We start from the raw sequence: 23,215 nt of genomic DNA on the forward strand, positions 1-23,215 counted from the left end.
TTCTGGATGTAACCTCGTACGCCGATTGCTGACAAGGTGTGCGGCGGCACTAAACACTCTTTCGGAGTACACACTTGTGGGAGGGCAACTTAGGTAGAATAAAGCCAGTTTGTGCAATGGCCTCCAAATTGCCTCTTTTTCCTGCCAGTATAAGTATGGACTGTGTGACGTGCCTACTTGGATGCGGTCACTCATATAATCCTCCACCATTCTTTCAATGGTGAGAGAATCATATGCAGTGACAGTAGACGACATGTCCGTAATCGTTGTCAGGTCCTTCAGTCCGGACCAGATGTCAGCATCAGCAGTCGCTCCAGACTGCCCTGCATCACCGCCAGCGGGTGGGCTCGGAATTCTGAGCCTTTTCCTCGCACCCCCAGTTGCGGGAGAATGTGAAGGAGGAGATGTTGACAGGTCGCGTTCCGCTTGACTTGACAATTTTCTCACCAGCAGGTCTTTCAACCCCAGCAGACTTGTGTCTGCCGGAAAGAGAGATCCAAGGTAGGCTTTAAATCTAGGATCGAGCACGGTGGCCAAAATGTAGTGCTCTGATTTCAACAGATTGACCACCCGTGAATCCTTGTTAAGCGAATTAAGGGCTCCATCCACAAGTCCCACATGCCTAGCGGAATCGCTCCGTGTTAGCTCCTCCTTCAATGTCTCCAGCTTCTTCTGCAAAAGCCTGATGAGGGGAATGACCTGACTCAGGCTGGCAGTGTCTGAACTGACTTCACGTGTGGCAAGTTCAAAGGGCATCAGAACCTTGCACAACGTTGAAATCATTCTCCACTGCGCTTGAGACAGGTGCATTCCACCTCCTATATCGTGCTCAATTGTATAGGCTTGAATGGCCTTTTGCTGCTCCTCCAACCTCTGAAGCATATAGAGGGTTGAATTCCACCTCGTTACCACTTCTTGCTTCAGATGATGGCAGGGCAGGTTCAGTAGTTTTTGGTGGTGCTCCAGTCTTCTGTACGTGGTGCCTGTACGCCGAAAGTGTCCCGCAATTTTTCTGGCCACCGACAGCATCTCTTGCACGCCCCTGTCGTTTTTTAAATAATTCTGCACCACCAAATTCAAGGTATGTGCAAAACATGGGACGTGCTGGAATTTGCCCATATTTAATGCACACACAATATTGCTGGCGTTGTCCGATGCCACAAATCCACAGGAGAGTCCAATTGGGGTAAGCCATTCCGCGATGATCTTCCTCAGTTGCCGTAAGAGGTTTTCAGCTGTGTGCGTATTCTGGAAACCGGTGATACAAAGCGTAGCCTGCCTAGGAAAGAGTTGGCGTTTGCGAGATGCTGCTACTGGTGCCGCCGCTGCTGTTCTTGCGGCGGGAGTCCATACATCTACCCAGTGGGCTGTCACAGTCATATAGTCCTGACCCTGCCCTGCTCCACTTGTCCACATGTCCGTGGTTAAGTGGACATTGGGTACAACTGCATTTTTTAGGACACTGGTGAGTCTTTTTCTGACGTCCGTGTACATTCTCGGTATCGCCTGCCTAGAGAAGTGGAACCTAGATGGTATTTGGTAACGGGGGCACACTGCCTCAATAAATTGTCTAGTTCCCTGTGAACTAACGGCGGATACCGGACGCACGTCTAACACCAACATAGTTGTCAAGGCCTCAGTTATCCGCTTTGCAGCAGGATGACTGCTGTGATATTTCATCTTCCTCGCAAAGGACTGTTGAACAGTCAATTGCTTACTGGAAGTAGTACAAGTGGGCTTACGACTTCCCCTCTGGGATGACCATCGACTCCCAGCAGCAACAACAGCAGCGCCAGCAGCAGTAGGCGTTACACGCAAGGATGCATCGGAGGAATCCCAGGCAGGAGAGGACTCGTCAGAATTGCCAGTGACATTGCCTGCAGGACTATTGGCATTCCTGGGGAAGGAGGAAATTGACACTGAGGGAGTTGGTGGGGTGGTTTGCGTGAGCTTGGTTACAAGAGGAAGGGATTTACTGGTCAGTGGACTGCTTCCGCTGTCACCCAAAGTTTTTGAACTTGTCACTGACTTATTATGAATGCGCTGCAGGTGACGTATAAGGGAGGATGTTCCGAGGTGGTTAACGTCCTTACCCCTACTTATTACAGCTTGACAAAGGGAACACACGGCTTGACACCTGTTGTCCGCATTTCTGTTGAAATAGTTCCACACCGAAGAGCTGATTTTTTTTGTATTTTCACCAGGCATGTCAACGGCCATATTCCTCCCACGGACAACAGGTGTCTCCCCGGGTGCCTGACTTAAACAAACCACCTCACCATCAGAATCCTCCTGGTCAATTTCCTCCCCAGCGCCAGCAACACCCATATCCTCCTCATCCTGGTGTACTTCAACACTGACATCTTCAATCTGACTATCAGGAACTGGACTGCGGGTGCTCCTTCCAGCACTTGCAGGGGGCGTGCAAATGGTGGAAGGCGCATGCTCTTCACGTCCAGTGTTGGGAAGGTCAGGCATCGCAACCGACACAATTGGACTCTCCTTGTGGATTTGGGATTTCGAAGAACGCACAGTTCTTTGCGGTGCTACTGCTTTTGCCAGCTTGAGTCTTTTCATTTTTCTAGCGAGAGGCTGAGTGCCTCCATCCTCATGTGAAGCTGAACCACTAGCCATGAACATAGGCCAGGGCCTCAGCCGTTCCTTGCCACTCCGTGTGGTAAATGGCATATTGGCAAGTTTACGCTTCTCCTCCGACAATTTTATTTTAGGTTTTGGAGTCCTTTTTTTACTGATATTTGGTGTTTTGGATTTGACATGCTCTGTACTATGACATTGGGCATCGGCCTTGGCAGACGACGTTGCTGGCATTTCATTGTCTCGGCCATGACTAGTGGCAGCAGCTTCAGCACGAGGTGGAAGTGGATCTTGATCTTTCCCTAATTTTGGAACCTCAACATTTTTGTTCTCCATATTTTAATAGGCACAACTAAAAGGCACCTCAGGTAAACAATGGAGATGGATGGATACTAGTATACAATTATGGACGGACTGCCGAGTGCCGACACAGAGGTAGCTACAGCCGTGAACTACCGTACTGTGTCTGCTGCTAATATAGACTGGTTGATAAAGGGATGTCGTAGTATGTATGTATGAAGAAGAAAGAAAAAAAAACCACGGTTAGGTGGTATACAATTATGGACGGATTGCCGAGTGCCGACACAGAGGTAGCCACAGCCGTGAACTACCGTACTGTACTGTGTCTGCTGCTAATATAGACTGGTTGATAAAGAGATGTCGTAGTATGTATGTATGAAGAAGAAAGAAAAAAAAAACACGGGTAGGTGGTATACAATTATGGACGGACTGCCGAGTGCCGACACAGAGGTAGCCACAGCCGTGAACTACCGTACTGTACTGTGTCTGCTGCTAATATAGACTGGTTGATAAAGAGATGTAGTAGTATGTATGTATAAAGAAGAAAGAAAAAAAAACCACGGGTAGGTGGTATACAATTATGGACGGACTGCCGAGTGCCGACACAGAGGTAGCCACAGCCGTGAACTACCGTACTGTACTGTGTCTGCTGCTAATATAGACTGGTTGATAAAGAGATGTCGTAGTATGTATGTATGAAGAAGAAAGAAAAAAAAACCACGGTTAGGTGGTATACAATTATGGACGGACTGCCGAGTGCCGACACAGAGGTAGCCACAGCCGTGAACTACCGTACTGTACTGTGTCTGCTGCTAATATAGACTGGTTGATAAAGAGATGTCGTAGTATGTATGTATAAAGAAGAAAGAAAAAAAAACCACGGTTAGGTGGTATACAATTATGGACGGACTGCCGAGTGCCGACACAGAGGTAGCCACAGCCGTGAACTACCGTACTGTACTGTGTCTGCTGCTAATATAGACTGGTTGATAAAGAGATGTCGCAGTATGTATGTATGAAGAAGAAAGAAAAAAAAACCACGGTTAGGTGGTATACAATTATGGACGGACTGCCGAGTGCCAACACAGAGGTAGCCACAGCCGTGAACTACCGTACTGTACTGTGTCTGCTGCTAATATAGACTGGTTGATAAAGAGATGTCGTAGTATGTATGTATAAAGAAGAAAGAAAAAAAAAACCACGGTTAGGTGGTATACAATTATGGACGGACTGCCGAGTGCCGATACAGAGGTAGCCACAGCCGTGAACTACCGTACTGTACTGTGTCTGCTGCTAATATAGACTGGTTGATAAAGAGATGTCGTAGTATGTATGTATAAAGAAGAAAGAAAAAAAAACCACGGTTAGGTGGTATACAATTATGGACGGACTGCCGAGTGCCGACACAGAGGTAGCCACAGCCGTGAACTACCGTACTGTACTGTGTCTGCTGCTAATATAGACTGGTTGATAAAGAGATGTAGTAGTATGTATGTATAAAGAAGAAAGAAAAAAAAACCACGGGTAGGTGGTATACAATTATGGATGGACTGCCGAGTGCCGACACAGAGGTAGCTACAGCCGTGAACTACCGTACTGTGTCTGCTGCGACTGGATGATAAATAATGATATAAAAAATATATATATATCACTACTGCAGCCGGACAGGCATATATATTATATAATGACGGACCTGCTGGACACTGTCTGTCAGCAGAATGAGTTTTTTATAGAATAAAAAAAAAACACCACACAAGTGAAGTCACACGACGAGTGTTTAACTTTTTCAGGCAATCACAATATAGTATACTACTAACTATACTGGTGGTCAGTGTGGTCAGGTCACTGGTCAGTCACACTGGCAGTAGCACTCCTGCAGCAAAAGTGTGCACTGTTTAATTTTAATATAATATGTACTCCTGGCTCCTGCTATAACCTATAACTGGCACTGCAGTGCTCCCCAGTCTCCCCCACAATTATAAGCTGTGTGAGCTGAGCACAGTCAGATATATAATATATACATAGATGATGCAGCACACTGGGCTGAGCAGTGCACACAGATATGGTATGTGACTGTCTTGTACTCCTGGCTCCTGCTATAACCTATAACTGGCACTGCAGTGCTCCCCAGTCTCCCCCACAATTATAAGCTGTGTGAGCTGAGCACAGTCAGATATATAATATATACATAGATGATGCAGGCATGCAGCACACTGGGCTGAGCAGTGCACACAGATATGGTATGTGACTGAGTCACTGTGTGTACCGTTTTTTTTCAGGCAGAGAACGGATATATTAAATAAAACAACTGCACTGCTGGTGGTCACTGTGGTCAGTCACTAAACTCTGCACTCTCTTCTACAGTATCAGCCTCAGGTCAATCTCTCTCTCTCTCTCTCTCCTAATCTAAATGGAGAGGACGCCAGCCACGTCCTCTCCCTATCAATCTCAATGCACGTGTGAAAATGGCGGCGACGCGCGGCTCCTTATATAGAATCCGAGTCTCGCGAGAATCCGACAGCGTCATGATGACGTTCGGGCGCGCTCGGGTTAACCGAGCAAGGCGGGAAGATCCGAGTCGCTCGGACCCGTGAAAAAAAACATGAAGTTCGTGCGGGTTCGGATTCAGAGAAACCGAACCCGCTCATCTCTAGTATACTGTATGTATGTGTATATATGTTCTATTAGTGTATACAGTATGTATATGTGTATATTTTCTATGTGTGTGTATGTGTTTTATGTGTGTGTTATGTATTTGTGTGTATGGGGGGGTATGAGTTCTATGTAACGTGTGTATATATATATATATATATATATATATAAATTTACAAATCGATTGGCCGGCACTCCCTCTTCTTAATCAGCAGCCGTGGTTCTCTTTACACTGCCTTCACATAACCTCCAATAGTTTGGCACTCAGCGGACTTCTTAATCACATATCACAAATGCCAGCTAGTTCAGCTACGTTTCGGGTTTTATTTACCCTTTTGTCGTATATGTGCTGTTTGACAAAGGGTAAATAAAACCCAAAACGTTGGTGAACTAGCTGGCGTTTGTGATATGTGATTAAGAAGCCCGCTGAGTGACATACTTTTGGAGTATATATAAATATATATATATATATATATATATATACACAATGGTCGAAGTGGGGCGGTATACGAAATGAGGAAATTAAAGTGCAGCAGGAGGCGAAGGAAGTGGCCATCCTGCTGCACATGTTGCTCCACGTCCCTGCATGGCGGCCAGCGGCTGTGTAGAGCGCTGTACTAGCAGGGACGTGCAGTCAGGGGAGGCAGGGGAGGCAGTGCCTTCCCTGCCATTAATGATTAAAATAATATAAAGAAGATACTGACACATATTCTGTGTCAGGAGTAGTTTCTTTATATTATCCTAATCATTTTAATGCTAAAAAAGTAATTTGGGAGGCACTGATAGCAGTGCCTCCCGTTAACTATAAGAACAAGTCATGGTGCTGGGGGGGCGGGGCCAAGCACTGGGCTGTAAAAGCCCAGTAAAAACCAGAGCGGAAAGCGGCACTTGTACAAGTGCCTCGTTGACAGGGAAAACCCGCCCCTGTCAGCGAGGCAGATGTGATTGGACAGCGGATCCAGTGCTGGATCCGCTCGTCCAATCACCTGTATGTGGCGGGGTGAAGCGGCGGCGGGACCCGGCGCTACTGTGGAGCTCAGCCGCCCGTCACTAGTACAGTAGCACGGCGGGGTCAAGAGGCAGCGGGACCCGAGCTCTTTCTCCGAGTAATGCACCCTTCATCAAGCTGTGAGTATGCGCTGGGAGAAGGGGAGCTGTGTGTTTGGGGATGGGGGGGGGGGGGGGGAATTTGTACAGTATGTATGCGCAGGTATGGGAGGGAGGCTGTACTGTGTATGCACGGGGGAGCTGTACTTTGTGTTTTAGTGGGGGGGGGGGGGGGTTGTACTGTTTATGCGCAGGTGAGGAGGCAAGCTGGTAAGATGTACTATGTGTTTGCACGGGGGTTGCTGTACTGATTCGGGCAAGTTCGAGGGGGGGTAAGTGGAAGGGGGATTGTGATGTCATAGGGATAATATAATGTATGCATGTTAGAATACTTTTTTGGATACCTTGGCTTTTTGGGATTTAAAGAGGCTATTTAGTGAGGATTTTAGGCAGGATTAAAGTGCTAGGGCTACAAATTGTGTATATATTATATGTGTATATTATTCTTTATCATGCAAGGTGGATTTGTCGATCTGGGGTTAAGGGGGAGGTGTTCGCGGGGTCCAGACATGTCAATGTGCCGGGCTCCAAGATTTCTTTTGCTGGCCCTGTGTGCACATATATATGTAAATTCACAGAGTGCATTGCCGGATACACGTTACACACACGCACACACACGCACACATATATATTTCTATATATATTATGTATATGTATGTACGTACGTACGTACGTATGTGTGTATATATATATATATATATATATATATAAAATCTCAGTGCCTCCCTAGCCAGTGACCTCACCGCACGCCACTGTGTACTAGCTCACAGCCGCCCACCGCAGCCAGCCTCCCACCGTTCACCACCGCCAGCCACCCGCCGCTCACCCGCAACAAATGTGGAAATGTTCCGCTGCTGTCACCTCTCTCCCTGTCGTTACCTTCCCTGTCCCTACTGTCACTCTCTCTCTCCCAGCTGTCACTGTCGTCACTCTCTCTCTCTCCCTGCTGTCACTGTCGTCACTCTCTCTCCCTGTCGTTACTCTCTTTCCCTGTCGTCACTCTCTCTCTCTCCCTGTCGTCACTCTCTCTTTCCCTGTCGTCACTCTCTCTTTCCCTGCTGTCACAATTTCAGCTCATTCAGTGTGTTACAATGTGAATTTCAGCTCATTCAGTGTGCTACAATGTGAATTTCGGCTCATTCAGTGTGCTACAATGTGAATTTCGGCTCATTCAGTGTGCTACAATGTGAATTTCGGCTCATTCAGTGTGCTACAATGTGAATTTCGGCTCATTCAGTGTGCTACAATGTGAATTTCAGCTCATTCAGTGTGCTACAATGTGAATTTCGGCTCATTCAGTGTGCTACAATGTGAATTTCAGCTCATTCAGTGTGCTACAATGTGAATTTCGGCTCATTCAGTGTGCTACAATGTGAATTTCGGCTCATTCAGTGTGCTACAATGTGAATTTCAGCTCATTCAGTGTGCTATAATGTGAATTTCGGCTCGTACCGTGTGCTATAATGTGAATTTCAGCTTGTACCGTGTGCTATAAGGTGAAAGGGGCACCAGTACTAGATAGTTTAAGGGGTTCTACTACACTGGTCACGCCCCCTTTTGTGTTACCACACCCCCTTTTGTGTGACCGCACCCCCTGCGCGCGCCTAATTGTGTCCTTGACTTTTGCATACCCCCACTTCAAAATTTCCACCTCGACCACTGTATCTATCTATCTATCTATCTATCTATCTATCTATCTATCTATCTATCTATCTATCTATCTATCTATCTATCTATCTATCTATCTATCTATCTATCCAGACACTCACTTTTGCAAAAGAAAAGAAAAAAAGACCAGCACTCACGTTTTGATGATGAAAAGAAAAAAGGGGTTTATTCCTTACAGAAGAAACATCTGGACATGATCCTAGTACTACAGCCCAATATATATATATATATACACACACACACACACACACACACACACACACACACACACACACACACACACACGTACACGTGCGTGCATCAAAGGAAACCCCCTTCCGAATCCTGCTTTTGCCCCTGCGGGGGGTGGTTGCTGGTGGGGGGCCCCCTGTCTTGGGTGCCCTGGGCCCCCCAAGGGATTAATCCGGCCCTGTTCTGACGTGTGTGTCACCTCAAAGAAGGGAGAAAGCAGTGCCTGTGATATTGTACTGTATGCTCTGCAAGTGTAAATTTACAGTTTTATTTAAAGAAAAATGTATCAATTATGTTCTTACTTATTGTTCAGAAAACAAACAAACTATATTTGATGCTGGATCTTATATACAGTGGCGGATTTAGGGGGGGGGGGCACCAATGCACGTGCCCCCCCCTGTCATTTGAAATAGATTTTTGCATATATTTTTTTTGCGCACGGGGTGGCGCGGCGGGCCCGCCTGACCTGATGAGGCTGCTGCAGCTGCTGCTGGTCCAGGATTGGCTCCCTTGAGAAACGTGACATGCAGTCAGTCAGTGCACGTCACGTTTCTGTCTGTGCAGAGGAGCCGAGCAGGAGGAGGTCCCAGCTTCAGCCCGCCGCTGCCGCTGAACCAGCCTCACACAGTGCTGCGCACTAGACAGCAGCCGCCAACGAGTGACAGTGCACCCGCCAGCAGCCAGCCCACCTTGCAAGAGGAAAACGCCTGTCCCTTTCTGGTGAGTCTTGTCCTGGGGGGGGGGGGGGGGGGGAGAGCGGGGAGAGCTGTCAAGTGTCTGGCCGGGCCCTGCTTACTGAGTCTTTTCCTGGTCCTGTGGGGGAAGGGGGGGTGGGGGTCTGAGAGGGGGAGAGCTGTCCAGTGCCTGGCTGGCCCTGGCCCTTTCTGGTGAGTCTTGTCCTGAGGGGGAGGGAGGAGAGCGGGGAGAGCTGTCCAGTGCCTGTCCCTGCTTACTGAGTCTTTTCCTGGTCCGGGGGGGGGGGGGGGGGTGTCTGAGAGGGGGAGAGCTGTCCAGTGCCTGGCTTGCCCTGGCCCTTTCTGGTGAGTCTTGTCCTGAGGAGGGGGAGGGGGGGGAGCGGGGAGAGCTGTCCAGTGCCTGGCCCTGCTTTCTGCCGAGTCTTTTCCTGGTGCTGAGGGGGGGGGGAGTGGACAGAGCAGAGGCCTGGGGGGGGGGGGGGGGGGTCGCATGTGGTGGAGTGGACAGAGCGGAGGCCTGAGGGGGTAACATGTGGTGGAGTGGACAGAGCAGAGTCCTGGGGGGGGGGGTCCCAAGTGGTGAGGAGTGGATAGAGCAGAGGCCTGGGGGGGGAGGGGGAAGGTCGAAAGGGTTTCGGTATGAATGGTTGACAGTCATTGGGTCGACAATCATTAGGTTTACCACTAATGGTCGACAGTCACATGGTCGACGTGGACAAAAGGTCGATACATGAAAGGTCTTTTCCCCCCTGTGTATAAATTCATGGACCACTGGATTGTTTCTAAGTATAAGTTATACATATATATATATTTTTTTTTACAGGTACTATTGGATTCTACATGGACAAGTGGACGTGATCGTCGTGGGATGTAGGTAAGTAATCTCTCTCTCTCATAATTTCCCCCCCTCTGTATTTATTTTAATTTTTGCAGGTGCCGGGTGCCCCTATTGGATTCTACTGGACAAGTGGACGTGATCGGCGTGGGATGTAGGTAAGTAATCTCTCTCTCATTTTTACAGGAAACCCTATTGGATTCTACTGGACAAGTGGACGTGATTCTCGGCGTGGGATGTAGGTAAGTATGTGTGAGTGTGTAAGTGTGTTTTAATAAAGTTTTACTTTCACGGTGTGCGTGTTGTGTTTTTATTTGGGTATTTTTTTGTTGTAGAACTACAGGTACCAGCGGGCCTGTTATTTCCCCACATGCTGGTACTTGAGGTTCACCAAGTACCAGCAAGCGGGGGAGGCTTGCTGAGCCTTGTAGTTCCACAACAAAAAACAATATTCTTTTTTTACACACTTATGGCTATCAGCCCAGCACCCACCGCCCAGGGGTGCTGGGGACAGCCTCGGGCTTCACCCCTGGCCCTTGGGTGCCTGGAGGTGGGGACCCCTTGATTTAAGGGGTCCCCACTCCTCCAGGGAACCCTGGCCAGTGGTGACTAGTTGGGGGGGTAATACCACGGCCGCAGGGACCTCCATAAATGTGTCCCCCGGCTGTGGCATTATGTCCCTGGCTAGTGGAGCCCGGTGCTGGTTTTAAAAATACGGGGGACCCCTACATCTTTTGTCCCCCGTATTTTTGGAACCAGGACCGGTCGAAGAGCCCGATGCTGGTTGTCTAAATACGGGGATCCCCTGTCCAATTTTTTCCCAGTATTTAAACAACCAGGACCAGCTCAAAGAGCCCGAGGCTGGTTATCCTTAGGAGGGGGACCTTACGCATTTTTTTTTTTACAATTTTTTAACCCATTCAGACCTTTTTCCATTAAGTTAATGGAAGCCCTGGACAACAAAATTGCATTCATGTCCTCCTCCCACTCCCTTCCCAGTCCCAAGCACTAATTTTTATTTTTTTCTATAAAAATGTACAATATATCACAAGTATGATGAGCAGGCAGCGGGCATTGGCAGTGCATTTCGACCACAGACACACTCGATACTCACATTGAGCACGTGACCATACCCCTCACACAATTGGTCACACCCACTGAAACTTGGTCACGCCCACTCCACTTCTAACTCCACCCCTCCTTGATAGCGCAACCACCTATGGTGCCCCCCCTGTAATTTTTTTCTGGATCTGCCCCTGCTTATATATATATATATATATATATATATATATTATGATGAAGCCCTGATCGCTCGCTAGCATTTTTTGCAGTGCTGTAATCAGGTTAGAACTGCATATGCACCACGGGTACAAAGAGGATCGTTGCTGTGCGATGGGGTTTTACGAAGTATCCATTTGCACAGCCGATCGCAAGGTGATTGACAGGAAGAAGGCATTTGTGGGTGGCAACTGACTATTTTCAGGTAGTGGTTGGAAAAACACAGGCGTGTCCAAGCATTTGCAGGGCGGGTGTCTGACATCAATTCCGGCCCCGGACAGGCTGAAGTGATCGCAGCGGCTGAGTAAGTTCTGGGCAACTCAGAATGAAACTGCACAAAGTTTTTTTGTACCGCTCAGCTGCACATGCGATCGCACACTTGCACAGCTAAAATACAATCCCCGGTGGGCGGCGACTATGTTAACGCAGGACTGCAAAAAACAGCTAGCGAGCGATCAGGTCTGAATGACCCCCATGGTTTTGCCCATTTGCTAACAAATTTGTTGCTGCGATCAAATCCGAATAGGGCCCCAAGTCTTTATAATTCTTGCTTTGTGCACTGAGGCACAGTCATGTTGGAATAGAAAAAGGTCCTTCCCCAAACTGTTACCACAAAGTTGGAAACATAGCATTGTCCAAAATGTCTTTGTATGCTGAAGCATTAAGATTGCTCTTCACTGGAATTAAAGGGCCTATCCCAAACCCTGAAAACAGGTGTGGTATGGTATGCCGGCGGTCGGGCTCCCGGCGACCAGCATACCGGCGCCGGGAGCCTGACCGCTGGCTTACCAACAGTGTGGCGAGCGCAAATGAGCCCCTTGCGGGGCTCGCTGCGCTCGCCACGCTGCGGGCACAGTGGCGCGCTACGCGCGCCACGCTATTTTATTATCCCTCCTGGGGAGTCGTGGACCCCCACGAGGGAGGATAAGTGTCGGTATGCCGGCTGTCGTGATTCCGGCGCCGGTATACTGTGCGCCGGGATCCCGACAGCCGGCATACTGAAGACCACCCCTGGAAACAGCCCAATACAATCATCCCTCCTCCACCAAACAGTTGGCATAATGGAGTCAGGCAGGTAACATTCTCCCGGCATCCTGCAAACCCAGAATCACCCATCTGACTGCCAAACAGAGAAGCGTGATTTGTCACTTCACAGAACACGTTTCTTCTGCTCTACAGTGCAGTGCTTTATACCACTCCATCCGATGCTTGACATTGGACTTGGTGATGTGAAGCTCGCATGCAGCTTCCATTAAGCTCTTGCTGCACAGGTTTTGTACTTCCATTAATACCAGTGGAAATTCAGAACTCTTCAGCTATGGAATCCGCAGAGCGTTGGCGACTTTTACGCACCATGCGCCTTAGCAGTTATTGACCCCACTCTGTGATTTTATGTTTGCTGTTGTTCCTAAACACTTCCACTTTCTAATAATATCACTTACAGTTGACTGTGGAATATCCAGCAGGGATAAAATTTCACGACCCGTCCTATTTCAAAGGTGGCATCCTATCACATTACCACGCCTAAAGTCACTGAGCTCTTCAGGACAACCCATTTTGTATCACAAATGTTTGCAAATGGAGACTGCAAGGCTAGGTGCTTGATTTATACACCTGTGGCAACGGGTCTGGTTGAAACACCTGAATTCAGTAAATAACAGGTGTGGCCAAATACTTTCGTCCATATAGTATATATATATATATATATATATATATATATATATATATATATATGTGTGTGAAGAAGAGGTAGAACCCTGTGTTATGTGGTTTCCAAGTGAAACGTAAATAATATTATGCGTACCGCATCTCATGTGTGTTCAGGCCTGTATAATGAATGGAACTACTCCTGGTCACGATCTTCTTACTTCCCCGGTTACTCCGTGGGTGGGCCGTAAGGAGATTTAGAAAGCCACAATAGTGTAATATTGTAAGACAATAAAAACAGGTGTGCTGATATAGAAAGCATTTTTCAGATGTGATGAATAGTAAAAGAGTAGTTCACCCACTGTCAGTTTCATAAGCAGGGTGGTGTATCCACAACCTAAGGTAGTTTGAAAATGAGTACCATCAGGACTTGTAAATCTTGCATATTTAAGTTAAGGGCTCCTGAGCTGGTATAAACAGTGAAATCACTCTGTCTCCTCTGAATCCTCCTTATTGGTCAAAGTGGGCCATATGCAACGGTATGGCATACCGGCACTTCGCCACAGACCCGGAATGTTCTTTTTTTAATAGCAGTGTGCAGACTCGCTATTAATAGAGGCAGAGCTGAGTGCTGAGCAGCAGGCGGATGGGGGAGTGGCACATGAAGGGCGGCTCTGCGTGCAACAAAAAAAAAAGTGAGGCACCCGCTCTCTACTCTCCTGCAGGAGCTGTTCCGTCCTCCCCCTGCTGGCTCGCTTGTTCCCCCCCCCCCCACCGACCCCATGACCGGAAGCGGCACCTTCACTCACGGCAAAAGGGGTTACCCCCAACACTGGCTGACCTATCCCCAGCGCTTCCTGACTGGCGGCGGTGGCGCCGATCTGGGCCAATTATCCTGTGAATCCGCACACCGCTCTGTAGTGCCTAACCCTAACCTACCCACCCGCAGCATAACCGTAATCTCCCCTCCCACAGCGTAACCCTACCCTCCACTCTCCTCCCGCAGCCTAACCCTAACCTCCTCTCCAGTGCCTAACCATAAACTCCCCTCCCACAGCCTAACCCTAACCTCCCGCAACCTAACCCTAAACTCCCCTCCCGCAGTGCCTAACCCTAACCTCTCCTCCCGCTGCCTAACCCAAACCTCCCCTCCCAGCAGCCTAAACCCTAACCTCCCACAGCCTAACCTTAACCTCCCGCAACCTAACCCTAACCTCCCCTCCCGCTGCCTGACCCTAACCTCCCCTCCCAGCAGCGTGACCCTATCCTCCACTCCCACAACCTATCCCCAACCTATCCACCCCCCCCCCCCCCCCCCCGTGCCTAACCCTATCAGCAACTTATAATATGCCATATCTGAACTTTTTCACCTGAGGAGCTCGATGTTCTGGTGGGGCAGGAGGTGGAGGACTGGGCTGACGATTTGCCTAGGGTGCTGAAAAACCTTGCACCGGCCCTGCTGCGACCTCCCACTCCTCTACCCTGTTATAAGGGAACCGCGGGTGCTTTTTCGGGAGGTGGGGTGGGGGTTTACCTGGAGTAACGTGTGTCAAGGTGCTGTACCTGGAGTAACGTGTGTCAAGGTGCTGTACCTGAAGTAACGTGTGTCAAGGTGCTGTACCTGGAGTAACATATTTCAAGGTGCTGTACCTGGAGTAACGTGTGTCAAGGTGCTGTACCTGGAGTAACGTGTGTCAAGGTGCTGTACCTGAAGTAACGTGTGTCAAGGTGCTGTACCTCGAGTAACATGTTTCAAGGTGCTGTACCTGGAGTAACGTGTGTCAAGGTGCTGTATCTGGAGTAACGTGTGTCAAGGTGCTGTACCTGAAGTAATGTGTGTCAAGGTGCTGTACCTGGAGTAACATGTTTCAAGGCGCTGTACCTGGAGTAACGTGTGTCAAGGTGCTGTATCTGGAGTAACGGGTGTCAAGGTGCTGTACCTGGAGTAACGTGTGTCAAGGTGCTGTATCTGGAGTAACGTGTGTCAAGGTGCTGTATCTGGAGTAACGTGTGTCAAGGTGTTGTACCTGGAGTAACGTGTGTCAAGGTGCTGTACCTGGAGTAACGTGTGTCAAGGTGCTGTATCTGGAGTAACGTGTGTCAAGGTGCTGTACCTGGAGTAACGTGTGTCAAGGTGCTGTATCTGGAGTAACGTGTGTCAAGGTGCTGTATCTGGAGTAACGTGTGTCAAGGTGCTGTACCTGGAGTAACGTGTGTCAAGGTGCTGTATCTGGAGTAACGTGTGTCAAGGTGCTGTATCTGGAGTAACGTGTGTCAAGGTGCTGTACCTGGATAACGTGCATCAAGGTGATGTACCTGGCATAACGTGTGCAAGGGGCTGCATCTGGCGTAACGTGTGTAAGGGACTCTACCTGGCGTAATGTGTATAAGCTGCTGTACCTGGCATAATGTGTGTAAGCGGCCATTGGCATAATGTGAATTTTGGCTCATTCCATGTGACATAATGTGTAAGGGGCACCAGTACTAGATAGTATAAGGGGTCCTACTATTGTGGTGTATAAGGGGTATATGGTGAGGTACACTACACTTAAGACCACGCCCTTTTAGTGACCACGCCCTTTTAGTAACCAGGCCCCCTTTTCCCGTTACAACCTGCACCATAACCCCACTTCAAAATTTCCACTTCGACCACTATATATATATATATATATATTAGATTAGATTAGATACCCGCCAGACAGTCCCTGAGCACAAATTTGCTCACAAATAAGACTATTGTTCGATAGGGGTAATTCAGAGTTGATTGCAGCAGCAAATTTGTTAGCAGTTTTGCAAAACCAAGGGGGGTAATTCCAAGTTGATCGCAGCAGGAAATTTTTTAGCAGTTGGGCAAAACCATGTGCACTGCAGGGGAGGCAGATATAACATGTTCAATGAGAGTTAGATTTGGGTGGGTTATTTTGTTTCTGTGTAGGGTAAATACTGGCTGCTTTATTTTTACACTGCAATTTAGATTGCAGATTGAACTCACCCCACCCAAATCTAACTCTCTCTGCACATGTTATATCTGCCTCCCCTGCAGTGCACATGGTTTTGCCCAACTGCTAAAAATTTTCCTGCTGCGATCAACTTGGAATTACGCCCCAAGTGCACTGCAGGGCCAATATTTACTAATATTCGTGTTTGAGTCGGTTTGTGTAGTGTTTAAACTCGTTTTGTATCGGGTGCATTTTCATGCAACTTTTTGAATCCATATACGCAAAGTTACGAAGCAGTCGACTTTATTGTTTTCGTGTTTTCCGATGTCGATGCCAGTCGGTTTTTTTTGGCACATTTACGGCCGTCATTGTTGTTTGCGTACGTGTTTTTGTTGTATTTGCTGGTTTTTTTCCTAAGTTAAACGCGGCAGGGTTTTTTTCCCCGCTGCCGCATTTTCACTTCAGTTTCGATTTTCATCCCCGTTCATGATCGGTTGTGTTTCAGATGGTAGGAGTGTCTGTGCGCAACCATATAATACGCCCCAAACTGTCCGCACCTCGTGGGTTTAGTTAGTGGTGAGGAGGAGGGAGGTTGTGCTGTGGAGGTAGGTGAATTTGTGGTTTGAAGAGGAGTGGTGGTAGCGATTTCTGAGTGTGGTATTGTGTTTGAAAGTCATCTTGTCATTCTTGTTGTCTTGTATTTTGTGGTTTTGTCTCATTTTTAGTCCAAGTTATTTTTCTTTATAGTCCCTTGTCAGTGTTTGTGTTTGTGTGTGCGTGTGTGTGTGTGTGTGTGTGTGTGTGTGTGTGTGTGTGTGTGTGAGTAGTGTAGTGGTAGTGGAGGAGTGTGTTGTTTTTTGTTTTTTTTTACCTGTGTTAACTGTTTAGACACACAATTATGTGTGACTCAGAGGTGGAGGGTGTAAGTGAGGGGGCTCGTTGGTCAGGTGGAGGAGGTGAGTGTTAGTGAGGTGGAGGAGGTGGGTGAGGTTGCTGCAGCAGCCTCAAGTGATAGTGACAGTCAGAGTGCTCCGCAGCCACGCACCACTACTAAGACTGGGCAGAATGTGAAGTTTAGTTTTGCTGAAAATGTGGCATTGGTGCGTGAGCTGATGAAGTATCAGAGGCAGCTATTTGGCCCTGAGTCCGCCAAGGTACCAACACGGAGGAAGACGGTGTTGTGGGCGAAAGTAGTTGCTGTTGTAAATAATGAGGGGGTGGTCAAGCGGACGGAGGGCACGTGCCGCAAACGGTACTATGACATTAAGCGACGTGTCAAGTCCAAAATGGCCAAGGAGGCCAAGTCGGCTCGGAAAACCGGTGGTGGGCAGCCCTATATTGCAAGTTATCTGGAGTATGAGGAGCCCATGCGGAGTGTAATACCTCCAGAAGTTGTCTCTGCAACCCATGTCCGGGATTCAGATAGGCCCAGGAAGAATGGTGAGCATGTGTATTTGCATTTTTTTTTTTTGTAATGTGTGTCATGTGACGTTGCATATTACTCCCATCTTCAAGTGTGTGTCAGCAAATACATTGTTTTGGTTAATGTTTTATATAAAAGTCAATGTAACATCTTACTTTAGTGTATGTCATGTGTTTTTCAGACAGATTTTTTGCATGTGTAGTTTGGACTTGGTGTGTCTCTGAATTGTCCTGCAATAATGTTTTCCTTTTGGGCTTTTAAAAAAAAAAAATTGTGACTATGTTTTATATTTAAGTGATCCATGTTGTTTTTTTTTTAAAAAGTGGTTGTGATGTTAGAGGCTGGAGTACTGGAAAGTGGTTTGGAAACCACTTACATGTGTAATGTTATCTTTAGATAATGTTAATTATTTAATTTAAAAAACAATAATTTTTGTGGGGTTTTTTTGCTTGTATTTGTACCGTGACACCACACTGCAGTGTTATTTTTTTTTAAATTGCTGCATTTTGTTTTTGGTCATATAGTGGTAATGTGTCTTTGGAGTGCCACATCACAGAGCAAATAAGATATTGCATCTGTAATATTTTTCCTTCCAATACAAAATGAAGTTGTGTTTTTTTTTCTTTTTTAAAAACCTTTCCTTGAACTTGTGGCCTATGTCAGTGTCCTGTACATGTTTTCCTGTGTTGATGTTGCCATAGTGCATATGTGTTTTGGTCATTGTTTTATTTTTATTTTTTTATTTCTGGTCCTTATGTTTGTTTTAATTAAAAACCAAGCATTTCTAAAAGAATAAATGTTTATAAGCATAATGGGTGGATGTATACACAATAGCATGATTTTTTAATATAATTCATTTTATACAGTGTCTGAAAAAAGCAGTACTCCTCGTCGGCCAGTAACTCCTATCACATCTGATGATGATGACGCTGCGGAAGCAGGTAAAGTGTCCATTATAGTATAGGGCAGTGGTTCCCAAACTGTGTGCCGTGGCACCCTGGGGTGCCACGGGACACTTGCAGGGGTGCCTCAGGTTGGTGGTCAAGGACCAATTCAAACTATTTATTGTCAATTTAATAGGCACAATTTAATAGGCAAAACCATTGCTGGTGGCTGCCAATTATAAAATATGTGGACAAACAGAAGCAAATCTTGTCCCTCACCACATAACTGACCATAAGGGTGACATATAAACATAATTTACTTAATCTAATATTTTTTTCTAATATTTTCAATAAGAAACTTGTGGCCTAGGGGTGCCGTGAAAAAAATATCTGACACTCCAGGGTGCCGTGACTCACAAAAGTTTGGGAACCACTGGTATAGGGTATGCTTGTAAAGGAATGGGCATAACAAAATTGCACTTTCATTAAAAGGTCCATCAAAAGAAGTATGGAGCAGCAGAAGTGGCACTTCTGTAAGACATCACCACAAAAAACCTGTGCCCGAAAAGAAAGCAAGGTCGTATGTCCCGGCACAAACACAGCAGGCTACCCCGCCACGAAGATTATCGTCCGTATGTTCTGTACTCCCACTCCAAATTTTGGACACACCTCCAAGACGTCATCCACACTCCCCTCATCTTGATTGTGAGTATCAAACTCAAAAATATGTGAAAAATGTCTGAACATAATCATAATCAGTCCTAACCGCATTAAGTCAAAACACATCCAAAAGTAAAATACTTACCGCAGTAAGAAAAAGCTGAAATGGAATCCAAACTAAATGGCCTTGTCCACATCCAGTAAAGATATGTATGTCCACTTGAGCCATACAGTATGACATTGGGTATAAGATGCTGCAACAAAAAAGCATGTTGGTTTGTTTGCAAAAAGTAAGGTTGTTTTTCCAAAATTCACATGTGTGCTTGAGGTAACATTGCAAAATACATATAAAAACATTACTATGTTTGTTTTAACAAAGCTATAAGGTAACACATTATGTATTCCAATGTGTTTTTATGGTGGAGTATGTGTGAGCTTCAATAAAACTAAAGTGTTTGCTTTCACAATTAAGTAACCAGACACATTTGCCTCAAACAGGCATATGTATGTATTTAAGCAATGAGTGATGATGTTGCTAGCCAGAATAGTTGAAAGCAACAGTGAATGACATGTGTTTCATGTGTAGTGATTTTTTAACATTTCACAAACATATGGATAGCTAACGGAGATTTGTTTAACATTTCAGCTTCGAGTCCTGGGAACAGCATCCCTCCACAACAACACCAACACAGTGACATGGAGGAGACAAACATCTTAGAAATGCAGCCATTAATGCAAGGAATGAGCCCCCCAGCACCTGTGAGTACACCACCACAGCAAAGCACACCACCACCACAACACAGCCCAACAACACCAGGAACACAAGGCCCTGATCAGGTGTTTTGGACTATTTGGGCTAGACAGCAGGCCACTAATGAAGATTGCCTGCGTAAGCAGATACAAATGTTTGCAAGCCTACCATCTCACCTCAGAAGAATATCAAGAAATCTGAGTAGACAAAATGAGCAAACAACTAGAATAGGCAATACCATGGAACTCATGCGTACAGACATTACACAGGTCATGGACAACTTACAGCACATAATGGAAGAACAGCACAGACAACAGCAAAGTTATATGAGCATTTTTCAAAACAATCAAAAGATTAATGAAAGTTTATTCCGAATAGTAGACAATCAAAATGCTGCTACACGTGAACTCAATGCCACCCTCACTAACCTGAATGAAACACTCAGATGCATGCACCAACAGCAAACAAGCAGCAGTTCTGGTACGACTACTCCAAATATCACGCCAGTCTCATCACCACCAAGATGGTCCACCAGAGCACGACAACATGACAGTGCTAAAGGCAAAGGGCAGGACAAGCAGCCACCCAAAAAAAGTGAAAAAAAAACAAGTTAGACATTTGTGATAAGTAACTCAAAATAGTTAGCAAGTGTTTTTGTTGTTTAAAAAATATAACACTTAGCTCCTTGACCCTTTTTTCAACATCATTAATTATAAGTGGGTCAAAAAAATAAAAAAATTTAGTACGCACATTTATTCATTAACATTTTTTTTGGTATTGGAGGAGGGAAATGTTGATGGAGCCACACATACATGTTAGCAGGAAGTAAACTGACCACTTGATTTTTTTCTAATCATTACTCTTTCTAGATTCCAATCATTCTCTTTGCCTGCAGATACAATAATTGCCAGCCAGGCAGAATGTCTTTAGCAGGAAGTAAACTGACCACTTGATTTTTTTTATAATCATTACTCTTTCTAGATTCCAATCATTCTCTTTGCCTGCAGACAATCCAAATTACAATGTTAGTGATACATATCTTAGCTATCTTATCTATACAACATTACAAGAAGAACACAATTGAGTTGCGTAAAAAGCTTGTAATATGTTGCCTTTGTTTTGTTTGTAAAACATTGTCCAAATGAATGTCAGTATTGTTGGGACATGTTTGTGTGTGTTAAAAATTTATTAAGCATGTTTTTACACATGATGCTGAAACAAACAAATATGTACTTTTACAACAAAAAAACAAAACTGTGTTTAATAATGTATATGTGTGGCAAACTGTGTATTTACTTACACATCATCAAGTTTACAGCATCAAACATTAGGAAATAAATTTGTCCTGATTACAGTAAGTTTGTGAGTCTTAAATATGATGGTGCATCACACATAGGGACACATGTATTCCTCAAGGCTAACATATTATATGTTGAGGAGTGTTTTTTGGGAACACAGGTTCACAAACTCGACCCTCAGGAACCCACACAGTGCATGTTTTGCAGGTCTTCTCACAGAATCACAAGTTACATTATTAGCTCCAACTGTGAACCTTTTAACATATGTCTGTGAGTAATTCATACACCTGTGCTTCTACTGGGTTAAGAGAAAAACATGCACTGTGTGTGGTCCTGAGAGCCGAGTTTGTGAACCTGTGCATTAGGACGTTACACACAATGATAAAGTGAAATACTAAATGGATGATGTGGCCTTGTAAGAAATTAGCACTGCAAGTTTACGATCACTTATCCAGACTTAATGCATGCCACTCATAATCTGTTGTTTTGAGATTAAAAAAACACACAATACACATGCGACATTTGTTTTTCATATAGCGAGGGTATGTTTGTATGTGTCAAGGAGACTGTCACATTCTGAGTAATGGATTTAGGAAAAAAAGGCAAAACATCTATTTATGAATACACAACAAATGAAATAAGCAAACCAAGCTTACCTTAGAAATAGCGATAGATGATCAGTTGCCTAACCTGCCTCCCTACATCAGTACTCCAAGCATCACCAGATGTCTCTAATTCCTCTGCTTGCTGGCTGCTTTCTTCCTCCTCCTCAACATGTGGCAGATGTTGTTGCAAACACATGTTATGAAGAAAGCAGCAGCAGAACACAATTTGAGTCACCTTGGAGGGACTATACAACAAAAGGCCACCAGACTTATCCAGACACCGAAACCTAGATTTCAGCACACCAAAACATCTTTCTATCACATTCTGCGTGGACTTATGTGCATTATTGTAATTGTGTTCAGCAGGGGTATCAGGTCGGGACAATGGAGTTAGAAGCCAAGAGAAACAGCCATATCCTCCATCACCTAAAAGACAGATATAGTAACGTGATTCATGTTAAGATACAGCAACACATAAGTAACACACTGTGGGGCAGATGTATTAACCTGTAGAAGGCATAAGGAAGTGAAAAACCAGTGATATGTGCAAGGTAATAAAGGCAGCAGACAATCTGTTCCTAAATGTTAATTTACATATTGGAGCAGATTGGCTGGTGCCTTTATCACCTTGCACAGATCACTGGTTACTCACTTCCTTATGCCTTCTACAGGTTAATACATCTGCACCTGTATTTGGACAAAGTATACGCAGGCCTACACATATCAAATTACATACCCAGCAGCCATCCATCTGGGATTTGTCCGTCCTCAAACTTATCAAAGAGGGATGACTGACTGAGGATGAAGGAGTCATGGCAGCCCCCAGGGTAACCAGCAACAACACTCATTATTTTGAGATTTGCATCACAAACCACCTGCACATTTGTGGAGTGTTCGAAATGGCGGTTTGTATATATATGCTGCCTGCCCCTAGGTGGTCTCAGCTGAATGTGTGTGCAATCTATGGCTCCAAGCACATTGGGCATGCCAGCCAGCTCATAGAAGTCTACCCTGACGGCATGCCACTGAGACTCCTGGGTAGGGAAGCAGATTGAGGCCTCGATGTGGGGCTGCAAAACAGCCAACACCTGTGTGAACATTTTAAAGAACAATAAACATGAGATTTTAGGACAGAACTGGCCACCGAGAAATTAAAACAAACACAAAACAGAAGAGGTCGTTAGGTATACATCACATGTGTTAAGATTCTGGAAAATGAGGGCTGTGAGATTCCTATGACATCCCCAGACACAGCCTGAAAGCTGCCAGTAGCCAGAAAGTGTAACACAGCCAGGAGTTTGTGCAGGCCTGAGACAGGGCGAGAGCGTGCTGTCTCAGGGTCTAGGCCCAGTTTGACAAGGTCATACAGACAGAAAATGTTGTTACAATTTAGACGGAACATCTGTATGACCTTATCATCGGACAATGTGTTTAAGTTTAAACGCCGCCTAAAAAAACGAGGCCTGCGCAGCCTCCGCGGAACCTGTACAACCTGCTGACCATGTTCAGTTTCTTGGCCCTGGGTACTTACAGGCTGATGTCTGAGTCTGAGGAATCCCACAGCACACAAAAGATCACTGGCCCACAGTCCTGCTGCCATTTCTGAGTGTAGGTGTACTGAAATGGGCCTAACATCCTTTTATAGGC

At 45.9% G+C, this 23,215-nt stretch overlaps 1 protein-coding gene across 1 annotated transcript in view; it reads left to right on the forward strand.

The window, feature by feature from the left end:
* The window catches only part of LOC134933042 (uncharacterized), a 49,570-nt gene extending 28,402 nt beyond the window's left edge, over positions 1-21,168 (forward strand). The window contains exons 2-4 of the mRNA XM_063927988.1: positions 18,237-18,311; positions 18,747-18,959; positions 19,561-21,168. Coding sequence (XP_063784058.1) covers positions 19,611-20,279 — 669 coding nt within the window. The 5' untranslated portion in view covers positions 18,237-18,311; positions 18,747-18,959; positions 19,561-19,610 and the 3' untranslated portion in view covers positions 20,280-21,168. The remainder of the gene's footprint in view (positions 1-18,236; positions 18,312-18,746; positions 18,960-19,560) is intronic.
* Positions 21,169-23,215: the final 2,047 nt, after the last annotated feature.

The sequence above is a fragment of the Pseudophryne corroboree genome, chromosome 6 (assembly GCF_028390025.1).
Source record: "Pseudophryne corroboree isolate aPseCor3 chromosome 6, aPseCor3.hap2, whole genome shotgun sequence".
Lineage (NCBI taxonomy): Eukaryota > Metazoa > Chordata > Amphibia > Anura > Myobatrachidae > Pseudophryne > Pseudophryne corroboree.